The 20341-nt window shown below is 35.8% G+C and overlaps 1 protein-coding gene across 7 annotated transcripts in view; it reads left to right on the forward strand.

Annotated features, from left to right (window-relative positions):
- The window catches only part of HECTD1 (HECT domain E3 ubiquitin protein ligase 1), a 73877-nt gene that overhangs the window by 50188 nt on the left and 3348 nt on the right, over positions 1 to 20341 (forward strand). For 4 of the 7 annotated variants that reach the window (XM_040257153.1, XM_040257156.1, XM_040257160.1 and 1 more), the window contains 14 exons: positions 92 to 313; positions 5098 to 5231; positions 6060 to 6182; positions 9918 to 10074; positions 12764 to 12986; positions 13996 to 14050; positions 14283 to 14465; positions 14865 to 15072; positions 15157 to 15242; positions 15395 to 15522; positions 16922 to 17123; positions 18477 to 18614; positions 18876 to 19483; positions 20210 to 20288. In XM_040257153.1, the coding sequence (XP_040113087.1) occupies positions 92 to 313; positions 5098 to 5231; positions 6060 to 6182; positions 9918 to 10074; positions 12764 to 12986; positions 13996 to 14050; positions 14283 to 14465; positions 14865 to 15072; positions 15157 to 15242; positions 15395 to 15522; positions 16922 to 17123; positions 18477 to 18614; positions 18876 to 19483; positions 20210 to 20288 (2546 nt within the window). The remainder of the gene's footprint in view (positions 1 to 91; positions 314 to 5097; positions 5232 to 6059; positions 6183 to 9917; positions 10075 to 12763; positions 12987 to 13995; positions 14051 to 14282; positions 14466 to 14864; positions 15073 to 15156; positions 15243 to 15394; positions 15523 to 16921; positions 17124 to 18476; positions 18615 to 18875; positions 19484 to 20209; positions 20289 to 20341) is intronic. The other 3 variants (XM_040257155.1, XM_040257158.1, XM_040257159.1) reach the window with 2 other exon arrangements.

Genomic DNA, 20341 nt, shown 5'->3' on the forward strand with positions numbered 1-20341 from the left:
GCATTTTTTCTTCTAAATATACAACATAGTTTTTCTAAGGTTTACACAGTCCTCCCTTTTTTGTACTAATTTGCTTCATTTTTATCCTTAGCTTCTCCTCTTATGGGTGCTCAGAGTTTCCCTAATTTGACCACACCTGGTACTACATCGACAGTGACTATGTCAACATCCAGTGTTACTAGCAGCAGCAATGTAGCTACAGCAACAACAGTTTTATCAGTTGGTCAGTCTTTAAGTAATACTTTAACCACCAGCCTCACATCAACCTCCAGTGAGAGTGACACAGGTCAGGAAGCAGAATATTCCTTATATGGTAAGTTACAGTATAACATATTTAGATATTTATGTGGTGATGTTTTTATCACATTTTTCTCCTGGGGTGTTTTAAATTTTTGATTAGAAAAGGATTATTCTCTCTTATAAATATGGCAGCTTTATATGTGATGAAAAAACTCAAAAGTGATATGAAGAACTGTTAAGTTATCTGGTTGTAAATAGACATCTAGGAACTTCTGTGTGTCATCCTTTTCTTGGCTTTTTGCCACTAAGTAAAGTTTTATTAGAAGAACCGTAATAATTTGACATCTTTATAAGAAAAGAAATGTGATAGATTAATAAGCTTTGTAAATTGATAATTCTTTGTACATTGTAATGTAAGAGGAAAAATACTCCTGTGTGTCTCGTGTACTTATAGTACCCTGCTCACGGACAACTTCACTTCTGCACCTCTGACCACCAAGTGTGTGTAAAGTTTTCCCACAATTCTGACACTACCTGCCTACCTGGAGATAGTATCAGATCCTACAGGTTAAAGTCTCAGACCTCCAACACTGCCCACCCCTCACCTTTGCCCCTTTAGTCACTGACTGGCTATAAACTGGAAGTTTCCACAACCCCCTCTTTGGGTTAGATTAATTTGCTGGAGTGGCTCACAGGGCTCAGAAAAACATTTATGTACTGGGTTACTGGTTTTTTATAAAAAGGATATATAGGGGATACTCTGGTAGTCCAGTGGTTAAGACTCTATGCTACCACTGCCAGGAGGCCAGGGTTTGATCCCTGGATTGACAATAAGATCCCATAAGATGCTTGATCCGGCCAAAAAAAAAAGAAGAGGAGAAGAATGTATAACTCAGGAACAGGCAGAGGGAAGACATGCACAGGGTGAAGTCCGGGAGGTCCCCAAGCACAGGACCTTCCATCCCCTTGGAGTGTAGGAGCCATCCTGGCCTGTCATTTTGTTCATGTCTACCAACCTGGAGGCTTTCTGAACCCCAGCCTTTCAGGGCTTTTATTTTTTGGAGACTTCATGATTTAGGCACCGATGATTAAATTATCGGCCATTGGTGGTATGGCTGCCAGTCTCCAGCTCCTCTCCCCAGAAGTCTAAGGGGTGAGATGAAAGTTCCAGTCCTCTGATTGTGGTTGGTTCCACTAACAACCAGCCCCATCCTTAGATTACCTAAGGGCTTTCTAAAAGTTTCATTAAAACATCTCCAGTTATAAATAACAAATGATACCTCTATTGCTTTTATCTCAGGAAATATCAAGAGTTCAAGAAAACTCAGTATATAGAACAGAGATGACCAAATTTTCCTTATTATAAACCACCGTATCACAACAGTTATCAAAGTCTTCTGGAAATTATTCTTTTTTTAGGTAACATTTGAAATATTCAGATGAATTAGTTCTTGCTTAGAAGGTTTTTATAGTTACATTGTTGAATGTAACTGTGGTATGTAGTCAATGATTAAATTAAAATGTTTCTAATCATATTAGAACAGTAAAAATTTTTATAGAAGGGAAATATTGAAGCAAATAAAAATCATCTAGTCCCTACGATTGTTGTCATTTGATACATATCATTTGATGTATCTGTTCTTAAAGAAAAAAGGAATTCAGTCTATCCTTTCTGGACAGCTCTTTTTCACTGAGTACACTGTAAAAATGTTTTAATATAGTTCAGTGAGTTTCTACAACATAGAGTGGCTGCCATATATTCCTCTGTTTGACTGTATGATCATTATTTAATATTGATTGGATATTTAAGTTACAGTTTTTCATTACCATCAGCATTGTTATGACTGAGCAACCTTTATATTTTTGTGTATCTTTCTTAGGGTAAATTCCTAAAGGAGTAGTTGTTGAATTTCCTTCCAAAAAGGTTGTACTCCCATCATTATTGTTTTAGAGTACCCTTTATCACAATCCTTGATCACCTGTTCTTTTTTCAAAATTACTTTTGTTAATTTCAAATATAAAAAGTTTATATGAAGATATATTTTAAGTACTATTTTGTGTGTGCATCATTTTAATATGTTTTCATTTTTTTTTGAAAATGTGGTCTCTCGTATTCCAAGCTACCAACTGGATCTGATGATCTATGATTTTAGGAAAAGCATTATATTTCTGTTTTCACTTTATATGTTAAATAAGTATGTAGCAAAATGATGATGATAGTTACACCAAAGTATCGTAAATTCACCAAATAAGCATTTCTACTTTGGTTTTCCTCATGGAGGCCTTCTGCTTCTCCCTATTACTATGTTAACTTTAAGCTTTAGTTCTGTTAATAAATCATGTGAAGGTTAAGAAAGTTGTAGGTATATTAATGGGAAAGAATATTGAGGAGTCAGGGCTACTGACTGCCTTTTAAAAATTATTCTTTGATAATTAAAATCTCCTTTTCTGCATTTCTAAAACTGGAAGACTCTTCGACAGTGCTGTTGTATGAAGGATCAGAGTAACATCTGCATTATAAAATAATTTCTATATATGCAAACGTTCACTGTGTTATGTTTTGAGGGACATGATTTGGTTGTGTGATATAATCAAATGTGTGAAATAAGGAGCTTTTTTAAATATATACATTATCCTTGTGAAGTGAAAATGTTAGTCGCTTAGTTGTGTTCACCTCTTTGCAACGCTATGGACTGTAGCCCGCCAGGCTCCTCTGTCCATGGCATTCTCTAGACAAGAAGACTGGAATCGGTAGCCATTCCCTTCTTCAAGAGATCATCCCAACCCAGGGATCAAACTCATGTCTCCTACATTGCAGGCAGATTCTTTACCATCTGAGCCACCAGGGAAGCCTTACATAATATACTAAGATGAAAAAGGGAAGATGAGTAAAACCACTGACGTCAGTGAATTGTAACAGATGAAAAATGGAATTTCTATACGTACATATTTTTTCCTTTAAGAAATAAACCTAAAAGTGGAATTTATTTTGTGTACCTGCCACATCGTATTCATGAGGACCATTACCTAAAATGCAGGATGGCACTTGACATGTTTGTTGTTTAGTCACTAAGTTGTGTCTGACTCTTTCACCACCTCCATGGACTGTAGCTTGCCAGGCTCCTCTGTCCACAGGAACTCCTAGCCTAGAATACTAGAGTCGGTTGCCATTTCCTTGCCCAGGGTATATTTCTGACCCAAGAGTTGAACCCGTGTCTCCTGCATTGCAGGCGGATTCTTTTACTGCTGAGCCAAAAGGTTAGGCGTAATATATTTCATCAAATTTAAGATGCTTTTAATTATAAGATTATTTTACGTCATTAAGGAAAAAATGTTGTCAGTTTAGCTGTGAATATTCTGAAATCAGTATGTGTCTTATAAGCAATGGCAAGTCATAGTAAAAGGCATTGAATTTTTAGTCTTGTATAATTATTAGACATAAAAAATTGTATTTGGTTCAGAAACCTATAAATGCAAGTTCCTACTAAATAATAATAAATTGTTTTTTGGATATTCTTTTGTAATGTATATACTGCCTTCTTATCCACAGAAGTTTTTTTTTTTTTAATTCCAGATCCAATAAAAAACTCCTGTTTTAGTCCCATTATTCCTCTTTTTATTTTCAGTTCCTATGGAGAACAGCTTCTCAACATGTTCATTATGTAGGGCAGTGTAAATTTGACCTAATCTTCACTGAAGGATGGAGGGGAGAGAGCCTAACAAGGAGGGAGACAAAAGGGATTAAAGTTTATTTTTTATGTGCTAGATAATCTGGATGATATATAAAGCTGTACCTACATCATTCTATAGTAAATAGGCATTATCTTTAAGTACTCATCATTAAGCAGTCTCTCCAGTCACATAGATAAATTCAGTTCTCTCTGATCAACTTAAATTCTGTTCTCTTCCCTTTCACAGTTTATATTTATGTATTCATTTGTTTCCTTTTTAAATGTCTGTCTCCCCTGTAAGCTCTATGGGGGCTCATACCATGTCTATCTTGTTTACAACGATTTATCAGTTCTGTTCAGTTCAGTCTCTCAGTCGTGTCCGACTCTTTCCGACCCCATGAATCACAGCACGCCAGGCCTCCCTGTCTCCATCAACTCCTGGAGTTCGTTCAGACTCATGTCCATCGAGTCGGTGATGCCATCCAGCCATCTCATCCTCTGTCGTCCCCTTCTCCTCCTTCTCCCAATCCCTCCCAGCATCAGAGTCTTTTCCAGTGAGTCAGTTCTTCCCATGAGGTGGCCAAAATATTGGAGTTTCAGCTTCAGCATCAGTCCCTCCAATGAACACCCAGGACTGATCTCCTTCAGAATGGACTGGTTGGATCTCCTTGCAGTCCAAGGGACTCTCAAGAGGCTTCTCCAACACCACAGTTCAAAAGCATCAATTCTTCGGCACTCAGCTTTTTTCACAGTCTATACCTAGTGCCTAATGCAATTCTTGGCACATAGTAGGCACTCAAACAGATGCGTGTTGAGACAGCTAATGATTCCAAAGTGTTCTCTTTTCACCATTGTGTTTCCACTGATTTATACAGAGAATGTGATAGGGCTGCTTTTATTTTTTAAAATACCCCATATTGTTGACCTTTTTAAAAAATGATTTTGTAGATACAGATTTAGTTTATTACCATCCTTTATCCCATGTCGATTTCTGCCATGCTTGGGACTATTTACTGCTGTTACTCACCCTTGTGTGTGGTGGTAGAAGAAGAGTGGCATCACTAAATGCGGCCTTTATACCTGAACTTTTGAATTTTACCTGTGTATTATAAAACAGATTCACAAAGGTACTCTGGTATGCTTTGTTACTTGTGTTAAGAGAAAGATTGTTGGTTTTGTTTTCTAGATTTCCTTGATAGCTGCCGTGCCAGTACTCTGTTAGCTGAGCTAGATGACGATGAGGACTTGCCAGAGCCAGACGAGGAAGATGATGAAAATGAAGATGACAATCAGGAGGACCAAGAATACGAGGAGGTTATGGTAGAGAGAGAGTCCCCCATTTTCTTAACTAAGATCGGATGTTGATAATTGAAGAAAAGAAAAGCAACGTTCTAGTTAAACTTTGAAGCAAGAAAATAGGGCACCAGTGTGAAAGCTGTGCTGATGTTTTTACAGGTTTAAAAATGTGGAGAACTGCAGTAATCCTAAATAATACAATTTTCAGGACTTCCCCTGGCAATTCAGCGGTTAAGATAAGGGACCCAGGTCTGATCCCTGGTTGGAGAACTAAGATCCTACATGCCATGTGGCATGGACAAAAAAAAAAAGCTATACTTAGAATTTTCTGGTATCTACTGTTTTGCAGACAGTATCTATTATCTCATGAGTCTTTACACAGACCTGTGAGATAGAGACATAGAAAACATAATTTGCTGTAATTAATCAAAGTAGGAAAGTAGAACCCAAGCTCAGGCAGTATGATCCAGAACCCCTAGTGTTTGTTAACTATGATTGTCTTAAAATTGAACTTTTGCTTCAAAATGCCTTTTAACTTCATGTATAATTTTAATTTCCTTTTATAAAATGTTAGACGATTAAAGCATTTTTTCCTAAGTTGGGTTTTAGTGGGGTGGAGAACTTCCAAGAAATGCTTTTGTATACCTTTGTTGGAAAATATATAGAGCATGGGCACGTTTCTTCTGAATGTTAGTATATGATGTATGATGAATTTAAAACTTTTATATAAATGGCTAATGAAGTTTTCTAATGACAGTTTTGATAACATGGATAAATAGTTCGGGTCAAGGCTGAAGAGGGATATATATGAGTCAAGTAATTAGACATGTCTCTTTCCATTTTCTGTATCAGATTCTGAGACGTCCATCCCTACAGCGCCGAGCTGGCTCCCGCTCTGATGTAACACACCATGCTGTCACCTCACAGCTACCACAAGTCCCAGCTGGAGCGGGGAGCCGACCTATTGGGGAGCAGGTAGTATCTTCATGTCTGCCTTCCTACAGTGGAGTTTTTTCCTTCCACAGTAAAGCACTGACTGAAATGTCTAGGAAAATCTACAGAGGGGGCAGGATGAGGGCAGGAAGCAACCAGAGTTAACGGAAGGATACTTGCCCAATTATTTGGGTTCCATATACCAGGTAGAGTCCATGATGGCTCTCCCGTAATCCAGACATAGTTTTCTTACTTGAAACACCCGCTTTGGCCTTTTTCTGGTAGTAAACATATATTAAAATCAGTTCAGTTCAGTTCAGTCACTCAGTCGTGTCTGACTCTTTGCAACCTCATGGACTGCAGCACGCCAGGCCTCCCTGTCCATCACCAACTCCTGGAGTTTACTCAAACTCATTGATTTGGTGATGCCATCCAACCATCTCATCCTCTGTTGTCCCCTTCTTCTCTTGCCTTCAATCTTTCCCAGCATCAGGGTCTTTTCAGATGAGTCAGCTCTTTGTATCAGGTGGCCAACATATTGGAGTTTCAGCTTCAGCATCAGTCCTTCCAATGAACATTCAGGACTGATCTCCTTTAGGATGGACTGGTTGGATCTCCTTGCGGTCCAAGGGACTCTCAAGAGTCTTCTCCAACACCACAGTTCAAAACCATCAATTATTTGGTGCTCAGCTTTCTTTATAGTCCAACTCTCACATCTTGACTACTGGAAAAACCATAGCCCTGACTACACAGACCTTTGTTGGCACAGTAATGTCTCTGCTTTTTAATATGCCATCTAGTTGGTCATAACTTGCCTTCCAAGGAGTAACCGTCTTTTAATTTCATGGCTGCAGTCACCATCTGCAGTGATTTTGGAGCCCAAAAAAATAAAGTCTGACACTGTTTCCACTGTTCCTCCATCTCTTTGCCATGAAGTGATGGGACCAGATGTCTGATCTTAGTTTTCTGAATGTTGAGCTTTAAGCCAATTTTTTCACTCTCCTCTTTCACTTTCATCAAGAGGCTCTTCAGTTCTTCTTCACTTTTTGCCATAAGGATGGGGTCATCTGCATATCTGAGGTTACTGATATTTCTCCCAGCAATCTTGATTCCAGCCTGTGGTTCATCCAGCCCAGAGTTTCTCATGATGTACTCTGCATAGAAGTTAAATAAGCAGGGTGACAATATACAGCCTGGACGTACTCCTTTTCCTATTTGGAACCAGTCTGTTGTTCCATGTCCAGTTCTAACTGTTGCTTCCTGACCTGCATATAGGTTTCCTAAGAGGCAGGTCAAGTGGTCTGGTATTCCCATTTCTTTCAGAATTTTCCACAGTTTATTGTGACCCATACAGTCAAAGGCTTTGGCATAGTCAATAAAGCAGAGATAGATGTTTTTCTGGAATTCTCCTGCTTTTTCGATGATCCAGCAGATGTTGGCAATTTGATCTCTGGTTCCTCTGCATTTTCTAAAACCAGCTTGAACATCTGGAAGTTCACGGTTCACGTATTGTTGAAACCTGGCTTGGAGAATTTTGAGCATTACTTTGCTAGCACGTGAGATGAGTGCAACTGTGTGGTAGTTTGAGCATTCTTTCGCATTGCCTTTCTTTGGGATTGGAATGAAAACTGACCTTTTCCAGTCCTGTGGGCACTGCTGAGTTTTCCAAATTTGCTGGCATATTGAGTGCAGCACTTTCCACAGCATCATCTTTTAGGATGATGAAATAGCTCAACTGGAATTCCATCACCTCCACTAGCTTTGTTCGTAGTGATGCCTCCGAAGGCTCACTTGACTTCACATTCCAGGATGTCTGGCTCTAGGTGAGTGATCTCACCATCTTGATTATCTGAGTCATGAAGATCTTTTTTGTATAGTTCTTCTGTGTATTCTTGCCACCTCTTCTTAATATCTTCTGCTTCTGTTAGGTCCATACCATTTCTGTCCATTATTGAGCCCATATTTGCATGAAATGTTCCCTTGATATCTCTAATTTTCTTGAAGAGATCTCTTGTCTTTCCCATTCTATTAGCCTTTGCCCTGCTTCATTCTGTACTCCAAGGCCAAATTTGCCTGTTGCTCCAGGTGTTTCTTGACTTTCTACTTTAGCAATCCAGTCCCCTAAAATGAGAAGAACATCTTTTTGGGGTGTTAATTCTGGAAGGTCTTGTAGGTCTTCATAGAACTGTTCAACTTCAGCTTCTTCAGCATTACTGGTTGGGGCATAGACTTGGATTACCGTGATATTGAATGGTTTGCCTTGGAAACAAACCAAGATCTTCTGTCATTTTTGAGACTGCATCCAAGTACAGCATTTTGGACTCCTTTGTTGACTGTGATAGCTACTCCATATCTTCTAAGGGATTCTTGCCTACAGTAGTAGATATAATGGTCGTCTGCGTTAAATTCACCCATTCCAGTCCATTTTTGTTCGCTGATTCCTAAAATGTTGACGTTCACTCTTGCCATCTCCTGTTTGATCACTTCCAATTTGCCTTGATTCATGAACCTAACATTCCAGGTTCCTATGCAATATTGCTCTTTATAGCATGGTTAATAGCTATTTTCTAAGATTTGTAGTTTTCACGGTAGAGTAATAGAAGTATTAGCCTATTAGCTAACATTTATTTATCTTTAATTATGTACTAGATACTGCTGATGTATATTAACTAATTCAGTGCTTTCAACAACCCTTATTAAGTTATTATGGTCCCAGTTTTCAGATGAAATGATTACTAAAGATCACACGTAGAAGTTTTAGATCCCAGATAAAACTGGTTTCAGACCTATCAAATGTCAGTTTGATCTGCTGTAAAGGTTCATCTCAATTAAGTGTTATGAGGGGGCTAAATGTGTACATTTAAATATTTACATAATTATTGTTTAAAAATTATTATATTAGACATTTATAATATTTATAATTCATTGAAGTTTTGTTGATAAAATTAATAAAGGCGAAGAAGAGGAGAGAAATGTTTTAAAACACTTTTATTATGGAATTTTTAAAACATGCTAGAAGTAGAAAGTAGAAGTAGAAAGAAATATTGCAGTGAATCTCCAAGAACTCATCATTTGACAAATCAACACTTGGTCGAACTTGTTTTAACTATTTGCCTCAAAGTAATTTAAATCAGCTTCAAGCACTGTATGTGTTTTGTATGTAATTCAGTTTACACATTTTTAAAAAGCGCATTTAAAAATAATTATATGTTCACAATGAGTTGCAGAGACTGAAAAGTCTTGTGTGCCTTTTGTCCAGTTTCTTCCAGTGGTTACATCTTACATAATTACAGTGTCAGAACCAGGAAGTTGACCCAGTGTGTGTGTATGATTCTTTATCATTTTATCACATATGTAAATTTGTGCAACCACCAGTAAAGGTGCTTTTTTTTTTTTTAAGAAAGTATTCATGTGTACTTTATTGTTAAAAGTGTTAATAAGGTCTGATTTACAAAAGCGTAAGCCTTCTTACAATTTCGTCTTTTCCAATATTTTTGACAACTTTAAAGAAGAAGCTGTTAAACACAATTCATAAAACCTCTGTTTATAAACATTTTCGCCAAAACCTACTTACTTTTGATAAATCATTAAGAAATGTGATATATCTATACATGTTTATGTTGGCTCATTTTGTGCTTAAGAAATATGGCTGAATAAGAATATAAAATACCTATAGAGAGAAGTACTCAACGTATACCTTATTTTATAGATAGCATACCATTGTTGCAATTATGAAGAGTTTTATGTTTATCTGTACGTGGAATTTTACCTCAATAGGAAGAGGAAGAGTACGAAACTAAGGGGGGCCGCCGGAGAACATGGGATGATGATTATGTGCTCAAGAGGCAGTTTTCAGCTTTGGTTCCTGCTTTTGATCCTAGACCTGGTCGAACTAATGTCCAGCAGACAACTGATCTAGAAATTCCACCCCCAGGTATAAGATCTTTTATCTTTGTGATTTAATTTTAATAGAGTCTAGATTAAGTAGTAAGTACTATATAGTTTAAAAAGTAAGATACTACTTGTATATGCAGATTATAAATAACAGGTTTCAGGAAAAACTATGTATCAGCCACAAATCCTTAAAAAATACAGCCTTTTTTTTTAAGAAGGAACAAAATACAGTATTTTATTTTTTCAATTTTTATTGGAGTATAATTGCTTTTCAGTGTTGTGTTAGTTTCTGCTGTACAGCAAAGTGAATCAGCTACACACGTACATATGTCCTCTCTTTTTTGGATTTCCTTCCCATTTGGAGCACCACATGGTGTTGAATATCTTTTATTTTTTATTGAAGTATAGTTGCTTTACAATGTTGTGTTATTTTCTGTTGTATAGGAAAGTGATTCTGTTATACATATATGTACTCTTTTTCATATTTTTTGCATTATGGCTAATTACAGGATATTGAATATAGTTCCCTGTGCTATGCAGTAGGCATTTGTTTATTTTATATATAATAGTTTATATCTGCTAATCCCAATCTGCTAATTTATCCCTCCCCCACTGCCTTTCCCATTTGATAATTATAAGTTTGTTTTCTGTATTTGTGAATCTGTTTCTGTTTCATAAGTTCATTTGTATCATATTTTAGGTTACACATTTAAGTCTTTCTCTGACTTATTTCACTTACTTGTCTCTAACATACTTTACTTTACTTAGTATGTTCATATCTAGGTTCATCCATGTTGCTGTAAATGGTGTTATTTAATTCTTTTTAATTGATAATAAATCACAATATTTATTAATAAATTATAAATATTATTAAATAAATAATAATTGGTGAGTGTTGATTAATAATGTTTATGTATTTCTAGTTCAGTGTGTGTGTATACACACCACCTCTTCTTTATCCATTCATCTGTTGTTAGACATTTGGGCTGCCTCCATGTCTTGACTTTTAAATGAGAGTATTTTGAAAATACACTGTTTTATAGTTGTATAAATTTTAAAGTAAGGCCTCATTTAAAGGTAGATACTTTGTATTCTTTTTTCTACTAGATTAAAATTGTTAAACATTACTCCTATTCAGCTTTTCTTTGGAAAGCTATGTAGTGGTTTTAGTTATGGCCTCTGGAGTCAGTCAGCCTGAGTGCTAGCTCCATCTCTTACAGCTCTATTTTGGATGTGGTAGGCACACTAATGGCCCCATGCACTCCACTGCCCTCCCGCCTCCACCCTGAAAGCTGTGTAGGTCCTAACCTCTAGAGTCTGTGACTCTGTCACCTTAACATGAGAAAAGACTTTGGAGATGTGATTAAGAATCTTGAGATGGGGAAATTATCCTGATTTTCAGATGAGCCCAGTGTAATCACAAGTGTCCTCATAAGAGAGCGACAGGAGGGTCAAAGTCAGAAAGCTGCAATCATACTATTGAGGGGCCATGAGCCAAGGAAAATGGGAAGCTTCTGGATGCTAGAAAAAGCAAGGAAATGGATTCTTCCTTGGAGCCTCCAAAAGAAACAAAGCCTTGCCAGCCCATTTTAGATTTCTTACCTCCAGAATTATAAGATAATACATTTGTGTTGTTTTAAACCACTCAGTTTGTGGTCATTTGTTACAGCAGCAATAGGAAATTAATATACTGGGCAAATCCCTACCCTGTGCAAGCCTGACTTTCCTCATCTGTTACATGGGGAAAATAGTAGTCCTTGTTTGACCATGTAAGTTAAAAGGATTAAATGAGGTAAAATATAGAAAGTGCCTAGCATGGTACCTGATGTGTGTCTCAATAAATGTCAGCTATTGCAATCAATATATTATCCTTCAAGAAAAATGTTAGTGTGGAATGTATTTCTTACTTGATAGATACTTAAGTTAAATGTGAAAGTATACTTTACAGTATAACGTGTGGTATATGATGTAGTATAATGGTGAGAAAGAGTATGAATAAAGATGTCTCAAATAGGAAAATCTATTCTAGGGAGTACGAATAGGTACAAATTTTTGACAGAGCTCTTTAGCAATGTATTTATATTTTTACTGCTACAAATTGGTATCATAGAAGTATTCACTGTATACACAGATGATTACAGAAGTATTTTTTAAAACTTTGAAATGACCTTCATTATGTTTTCAGAGTGGAATTGTTTCAGTTAAAGTACAATGGAATGTCATGCAGTGAATAAAATAATACCTTATAACACTGTGTCATGCTATGAGGAAAAGATTCCTGAGATTTAAAAAGAGAGTACATCACTAAATAATTATGAACCTAACTGTCTTTGTGTGTATATACTTTAACACACTCTTTCAGTATACATAAAAAGTTGACAGGTCTTTAACTGAGTATGTGATTTTCTTTGGATGTAAGCTATTAATAATTTTAGAGTTTTCTCATTTATAATAGTAAAATTTTCTGAAATACTCATAGTTGTCATGTATATCATAATAAAAACAAGAGATTCATATCATATGCATAAATTCTACTCTAGTACCCTTTAAGTAACATAGGTATATTCTTCTCATTTACAAAAAAAATTGACACCAAGAGAATCTTTAGCTGATCTCTTTAACTTATTTATGTCAGAAGAGCTTAGATTTCATGTGACCTGTCTCCTGATGGCACAGTACTCTTTCTGGACTGCTTGTTTTAATGTTTTTCACATCTTCTGTATTTTTAGGAACACCTCATTCAGAGCTTTTGGAAGAAGTTGAATGTACTCCATCACCTCGATTAGCCCTCACTTTAAAAGTAACAGGTCTTGGAACAACTCGTGAAGTTGAATTACCACTCACTAATTTCAGATCAACCATCTTTTACTATGTACAGAAATTGCTTCAGTTGTCATGTAATGGCAATGTGAAATCAGATAAACTTAGGCGTATTTGGGAGCCAACATACACGTAAGAAGTTTAAATTTAATATTTTAAGTAGATGTTTTCATAGTATACAAGCTAAGTATTTTCTGTTTTTTCTATTATAAGAACAGAAAAGATTAACTTCTCTCAGTTTATAGGAATAGATAAGAACATTTCTGACTCCTGATATATAAAGGTTAAAGCTTACAACTGGAAGGAGCTTTAGACTAATTCCTCATGTAATGATTGTTGAACTCTTTGACTGGGATTGTATATGAAATGGTAAATATTTTCTGTATTTGTTTGGGGTCTCTTAGTTAAGCATACCTCTCTTTGTTCATTCATCTGTTCAACAAATAATTGTCAATGACCTTGGGCAAAATTTATATAACATTTTAGTACTTTGTTTTCTAATCTGTAAAATGAGAGTAGTTGTGAGGAATCCATAAATTAATATATATAAAGTAGACTCAGTACTATCTGGGATGTAGAGGGTGCTCAGTAACATCATTGATAATCTTATAGAATGTTCAATAATGTAATCTAGGTCTTTTTGAGACAGAACAGAAGGTGATCATTCCATACTCCTCCTTCAGTTTTAATTGGAATAATTAAAGTTGACAGTTTGATCTCAACTGCCTTACATGAACATAAGGGCTCTTGGTCCTTCTTATTCTTATCCATCTAGATACAAACACATCTCATTTTTATAACAATATGTGAAAGCTATAAGATGTAGCATATTCATTTCTTTAAAAGTTCCAGGTTTGATATATGTTTTCTTCTTAATAATGCTAAATTTATAAGCCACAACTTTTTCAGGAATATGATTTCTGCTACTTTACCTGGTTTAACAGATTAATACTTTTTCTTAATATGCTTGATCTTAGTCAAAAGGTGGAGAAGTGATACATGTTTTCTTAATAAATTCTCCGAGTTCAGTGTTTAAGCATATAGTGATCTCATCATATGTTTTTAAAGAATTAAAGCCTTATTGGAAATAACACAGATCATTTGATTTATGAATTAACTTGAATAATATCTTCATGTTTAGAATTATGTACAGAGAAATGAAGGATTCTGACAAAGAAAAGGAAAATGGAAAAATGGTAAGTATTTTTAGGAAATGAATCTTTATTCTTGGCTACTTAATAAAAGAAAAAGAAAAGCAAAGAAAAACTAACACTGTGTTTCAGTTGAACAGTTGAGGGAGAAATCAGCAACATGGGATTCTTTAGATTAGCTTAAATGCATGATCTTGAAGCCACCTTATGAAATGCATGTGAAATAGCATAGACTTTATAATCAGGAAAGGCCAACATTTGGTTTTTCCTATTGTAGGGTTGTTGGTCTATAGAGCATGTGGAACAGTACCTTGGCACTGATGAATTACCAAAGAATGACTTGATAACCTACCTGCAGAAGAATGCAGACGCCGCTTTCCTGCGCCACTGGAAATTAACTGGCACTAATAAAAGTATTAGGAAAAACAGAAATTGTTCTCAGCTCATAGCTGCATATAAGGTATACATTGGCATCAAGACACTGTTTTGATTGGGAATGGCTTTGCTTTGTTTGCAGCTTTTTAAGTATTCTTAGAGAAGAGCAGTTCGTTGGGACATACTAAAAAATGAGGTTGAATTAACACTGTTAATATGCCAATGCTAAAATTTCAAATTTGGTTTGTGGCATTGGATCTAAATACATAGTTTTCACTGTGGCTTTAAGTAGTTATATTTTGAGAATTTTATTGGTTTAGAATATGTTAAGCCTTGACTTGGGTGATACTGTTTTTATTTTAAAAGAATGCAGTTTTTTGTTTTTTTTTTTTTTAAGAATTCAAGCTTTTTCCCATTAATACTAATAGAATGATATATTGTTTTTCTTGAAAATGATTAATGGCTGGTTTTCCTGTTTCTATAGGATTTTTGTGAGCATGGAACAAAGTCTGGGTTAAACCAGGGGGCCATTTCTACTCTTCAAAGTAGTGATATTCTTAATTTGACAAAAGAACCACCTCAGGCCAAAGCGGGCAATGGGCAGAATTCATGTGGCGTGGAAGACGTCCTTCAGCTCCTGCGTATTCTGTATATAGTTGCAAGTGACCCTTACTCACGAATATCCCAGGAAGGTCTGTAAGAATCCTTGTTTCATTTCTGTGGCATTTAAACAAATAAGTCAGTTTATATTTTTATTAATTCTGTTACTTTTACAGAAGGTGATGAGCAGCCTCAGTTTACTTTTCCACCAGATGAATTCACTAGCAAAAAAATCACAACAAAAATTTTGCAGCAAATTGAGGTAATAAAACCAGATAGTTGAACTCTTGAATCTGTTGGACTTTCAAAGTATTACCTCTCCTTCTTTTTCTTCCTCCCACCATTTCTCCTGTTAAGAATTGACTCCCTTTTGTCTTTGTTAATAATAGGACTTTGTTATTTGTTAATTTGCAGGAACCATTGGCATTGGCAAGTGGAGCTCTGCCAGACTGGTGTGAACAGTTAACCAGCAAGTGTCCTTTTCTAATACCATTTGAAACTAGACAGCTTTATTTCACATGTACAGCGTTTGGTGCGTCAAGGTAGGAAGTGTGTCTTTTTATATTTTTGGAAAAATGTCTTTTTTTAATGTTTTATATAAGCTTAAAATGTACTTATACTTTATATCAAGACTGATGCAGAGAATATATTGGTTTCTTGTAAAGAGTTGTCAATATTTGGGAATTCCCTGATGGTCCAATGGTTTGGACGCCACACTTTCACTGCCAAGGGTGAAGGTTCAGTTCCTGGTTGGGGGAACTATGATCTTTCAAGCTGTGTGGCATGGCCAAGTTAAAAAAATGAGTTGGCAACATTTAAACATTTTTTGGTTTCTGATTGTACATAAGCACTCTTAGAACAGTGTGGATTTAAGTACTGTGTTTTCCATAAGCTAGCATTTATTGTACAGTATTTAAGTGGTTTACATAAATTTTTAGTTGCTGAAATTCCCAAGAATATAAAATTTAATGCTTGAAAATAGCTTTGACATAACATTAAAATATATCTTTTGGCCATTATTTTTCTCTTGCCAGCACATAACATACTATAAATTTTACTTTTTGTTTTTCTCTCTCCTTCATTAGATGAAATTTCATGAGGGCAGGAATTTCTGGCAGTTTTGTTCACTGCTCTCATTGTATTGTATGTTGTACTGTATGTAATGTATATATATTGTACTGTTATCACTGTAGTTGCTCCATAAATATTTGTTGAATGATTGAATACCGAGTAATTTCAAAGTAGATGTAAAAAAGTTATAATTTAAATGGATCTGCCTGTTGCCCTGATAAGTTACATTTGTTGTAGCATTTTATATCCTTTACCAAGCATTTGTGCGCATAACACTGTAGGCAGTAAAGAACACTGAATGCTAACCATTAGACCACCAGGGAACTCCCTGATTTTTATAAGTGAGGAAATTGATTCTCAAAGTATATAGCTGATTGGTCTCAGGGTACCCAAAAAGTTATAGCACATACGGTAGATCTTTCATCTTGTTTTTCTTAGTTCAGGAGTCAGTCTTTCATCCTAGATGGGTTAGCTCTGCATTGTTACAAAGAAAATGTTTCAAACTCACGATACTGTTTCAGTGGTGGATTCAGTTATTTAATAAAGATAGCTTAACCATTTTTTATATTCTCTGATTTAGGAAATGTTTATGTTATTAGGTATTATGAGTTTGCCAATATTTTTATGTGTTGTGTGGGATTGGACCACAGACCTTTATTTTGATCTGCTAATTGCTAAAATAAAAAGGGAAAATGCAGACTCAGTACTTTCTCAGTTTGTTTAAGGAAATTTAAAAAAAGATTAGTGTATTTGATCACCTGATAAAATACTATTTTTAAAACATTCGTAAATCTTTTGAATTTTGTTGCTTGTGTAGTACAATCAGCTGTTGCTGTAGGCTACAGCTACAGAGACGTTTTTCTATTTCAGAGCAATTGTGTGGCTACAAAACCGACGTGAGGCCACTGTGGAAAGAACAAGGACCACAAGTAGTGTGAGGCGAGATGATCCTGGAGAGTTCCGTGTTGGTCGTCTCAAGCATGAAAGAGTAAAAGTTCCACGTGGTGAATCACTGATGGAGTGGGCTGAGAATGTCATGCAAATACACGCAGATCGGAAATCAGTGCTTGAGGTACCACTATATAAATTTCTTTTAGTGTGCAGGAATGACAACTAGAGAGTCAATCTCTATTCTTCCACCGCATAAAAACTACATTAAGAAAGAAAAAACGGCATTCGATACAAATGTAGAGGGACTCCTCTCTGCCTTCTGGGCAAAGGCCTCCTCTGGCGGGGCATCTTGCACGAGAGAATGTCAGCTCACCTCCTCAGGTCAGGATCTCATGGCCTAATGAGCAGCACAGAGTGTCTTCACTCATGAAGTGGAAGAGTGCTTGGTCTGTTTGAAGGACACTGCTCATTTCTTAGCAAAGCCTGAACCAAGTAATTGTATTCCACAAAGGATTCTGATACTCCAAATTTTACCTTTATATTAATTGATGCTGTGCCACAAGATACCTGCTTTCTTTGGAGCACATGTGTTTTGTAGTATTGTTTAATTTAAATTGTGCTTGGTGTTGTATCATGGGTTTTTATTTATGTATTGAGAAATTTTATAGCAGTCAGCAGTAGGAAATTCAGTATATTTACTGCAGAGATGTTATTGTGGGCATTGTTGATTATATTCCTTACATATGAGAGACAAAGAAATACCTCTCCTGTCACAGATGTCAGCCACCTCATTTGTGATTTTTTGGATCACAGACTGTGGCAAATATGATACATCTCTAGAAAATTTATAAGGCTTATGGCTTTCACTTTAAAATTTCTGTGCCTGGGAATTCCCTGGCAGTCCAGTGGTTAGGACTCCACACTTCCAATGCAGGGCACACTGGTTCAGTTGCCATGCAATCAGTCAAAAAGAAGAAAGAAGAAATTTCTGTACCTTCTCTTCATCTGTTCTTTTACCCATATATTCCTCTAATGTAGATAATTATTATTTTACCATGTACTGTATATTTTTATAAGCTGCCTCAAATTTCTAGAATACATGGACTATGTATAAAAATCCTTAAAGTGATTGCTAGAAGTCAGAAATAAGTGAAGGAGTTTAGGTTTTAGTGTCATAGACAGACACACAGATCTGTATACCATCATCTCCTCAAGCAAATGATATAACCTCTTTATCTAAAATTTGGTTTGCTTTGATGTGAAAAGGAGATGATAGTTTATTTTGTTTGTTTGTTGTGAGAAGTAAATTGATGTATGAACAGTGCTAACCAGTGTTTGAATATGTAATAGTGTACAACAAATCAAATTTCTTTTTAGAAAAACTAAAATAAAAACTGTTGTGTGGCTTATATTATACCACTGCTGTTTTTAAAAAAAAACATAGTCGGACTAGATTTTGGCAAGAATGGGATTGTTACAGAAATGATTTTTTTTAAAGCTTACTTTCCCTCATAATTTATTTGTTCATGTTTAGGTTGAATTTTTAGGAGAAGAAGGAACTGGTTTGGGGCCCACATTAGAGTTCTATGCTCTGGTAGCAGCAGAATTCCAGAGAACTGACTTGGGAGCTTGGCTTTGTGATGACAACTTTCCAGATGATGAATCTCGTCATGTAAGATTTATTTCCTATTTCATGATTTGATTTGCGATTCAGCTTTTAGAAAGTTAAAAATTGGATATGCTTTCAGAACGTAAGTCAGGTTTTCTGACTCTGCTTTTATTATTGAATAATTTGATATTATTAAAAGATAAAATTTAGTCAACAAAACATATTTAATAAAGTGTGTTTATAGATACTATCTAGCACAGGTAAGATGTTTAATGTTTATGGGTCTTTTGATTTTATTTGCATTTCTCCTTCTAAAAATATCAGGTCGATCTTGGAGGTGGATTGAAACCTCCCGGATACTATGTGCAGAGATCATGTGGACTGTTTACAGCTCCATTTCCACAAGACAGTGATGAGCTTGAAAGGATCACAAAACTCTTTCATTTCCTTGGAATTTTCTTGGCCAAATGCATTCAAGACAATAGACTTGTGGACTTACCTATTTCCAAACCTTTCTTTAAACTTATGTGTATGGGGGACATTAAAAGTAATATGAGCAAACTGATTTATGAGTCACGAGGTGACAGAGACCTACACTGCACTGAAAGTCAGTCTGAAGCCTCTACAGAAGAAGGGCATGACTCACTCTCAGTAGGAAGCTTTGAGGAGGATTCAAAATCAGAATTCATTCTAGATCCCCCCAAACCAAAACCGCCAGCTTGGTTTAATGGAATTTTAACTTGGGAAGACTTTGAACTAGTAAACCCACACAGAGCCAGATTTTTAAAAGAAATTAAAGACCTTGCCATCAAGAGGCGCCAGATTTTAAGCAACAAAGGTCTTTCTGAAGACGAGAAGAACACAAAATTACAAGAACTAGTGCTGAAGAATCCATCAGGTTCTGGGCCTCCACTTAGCATAGAGGATTTAGGGTAAGCTTTATATATATATTAATTCACTTATATATATATATACTTTTATATATACGTATATATATACTTCAGCCTAATGGATGAGTAAGGTCTAAAGCTTTTGTTCCTTTGTCTTCAGTAATTTGCAGTAAGCCTGGTCCCCAGTGGTTGCATTAACTAACTAGGATACTGCAGATTTTTCATAAAATTCTATTAATTTGTATCCACGTAATTATTATATCCTTGTTAAGTTTAACCGTGATTTTGGATTGATTGCAAGGCTTTGCTTTCCTTTTTTTCCTTCCTTCTTTTGATAATATTAAGAAGTTATGTTTAATATATACAAGGTTTGATTTGAGGTGAGAATAACAACAGAGCATTAGTAACTTGCATAAAGCAACAGTTTGTTTTTTTAAAAAAATCTTATAAACATGTTGCTGCCATAATTCATTGCAGAAATCTTTAGTTCATTAATTTTGTGCCATAAGGAGGAAGTGAAACATGGAAACATGAAAGGTGATGTTTCACGCGACCTCTGCAAAACCAGGTTTGGTAACAGTTGTCCAGATAGTTTTCCTGCACGGGGGTTTGCATTTTAAAAGGCCTCATATTTAACATCCATCTGGTAGAGTGATTTTGTTATTGTTGAGTGTAGAGAAGGGTTCATGGTTTTGGCAGCAGTGTTTTAAAATTAAACACCAGTGTTAGTTGAACGTTAATCTAATTCTTTTTTTTATGCCCTCCCAGTTTAAATTTCCAGTTTTGCCCTTCCTCAAGAATATATGGTTTTACAGCTGTGGATCTCAAGCCAAGTGGTGAAGACGAGGTACAAATTTGCTTTTAAAATGTTTGTAAATTCAGAAAAATCCTCTTAAAATA

Source organism: Oryx dammah, unplaced genomic scaffold (assembly GCF_014754425.2).
Source record: "Oryx dammah isolate SB20612 unplaced genomic scaffold, SCBI_Odam_1.1 HiC_scaffold_16, whole genome shotgun sequence".
NCBI lineage: Eukaryota > Metazoa > Chordata > Mammalia > Artiodactyla > Bovidae > Oryx > Oryx dammah.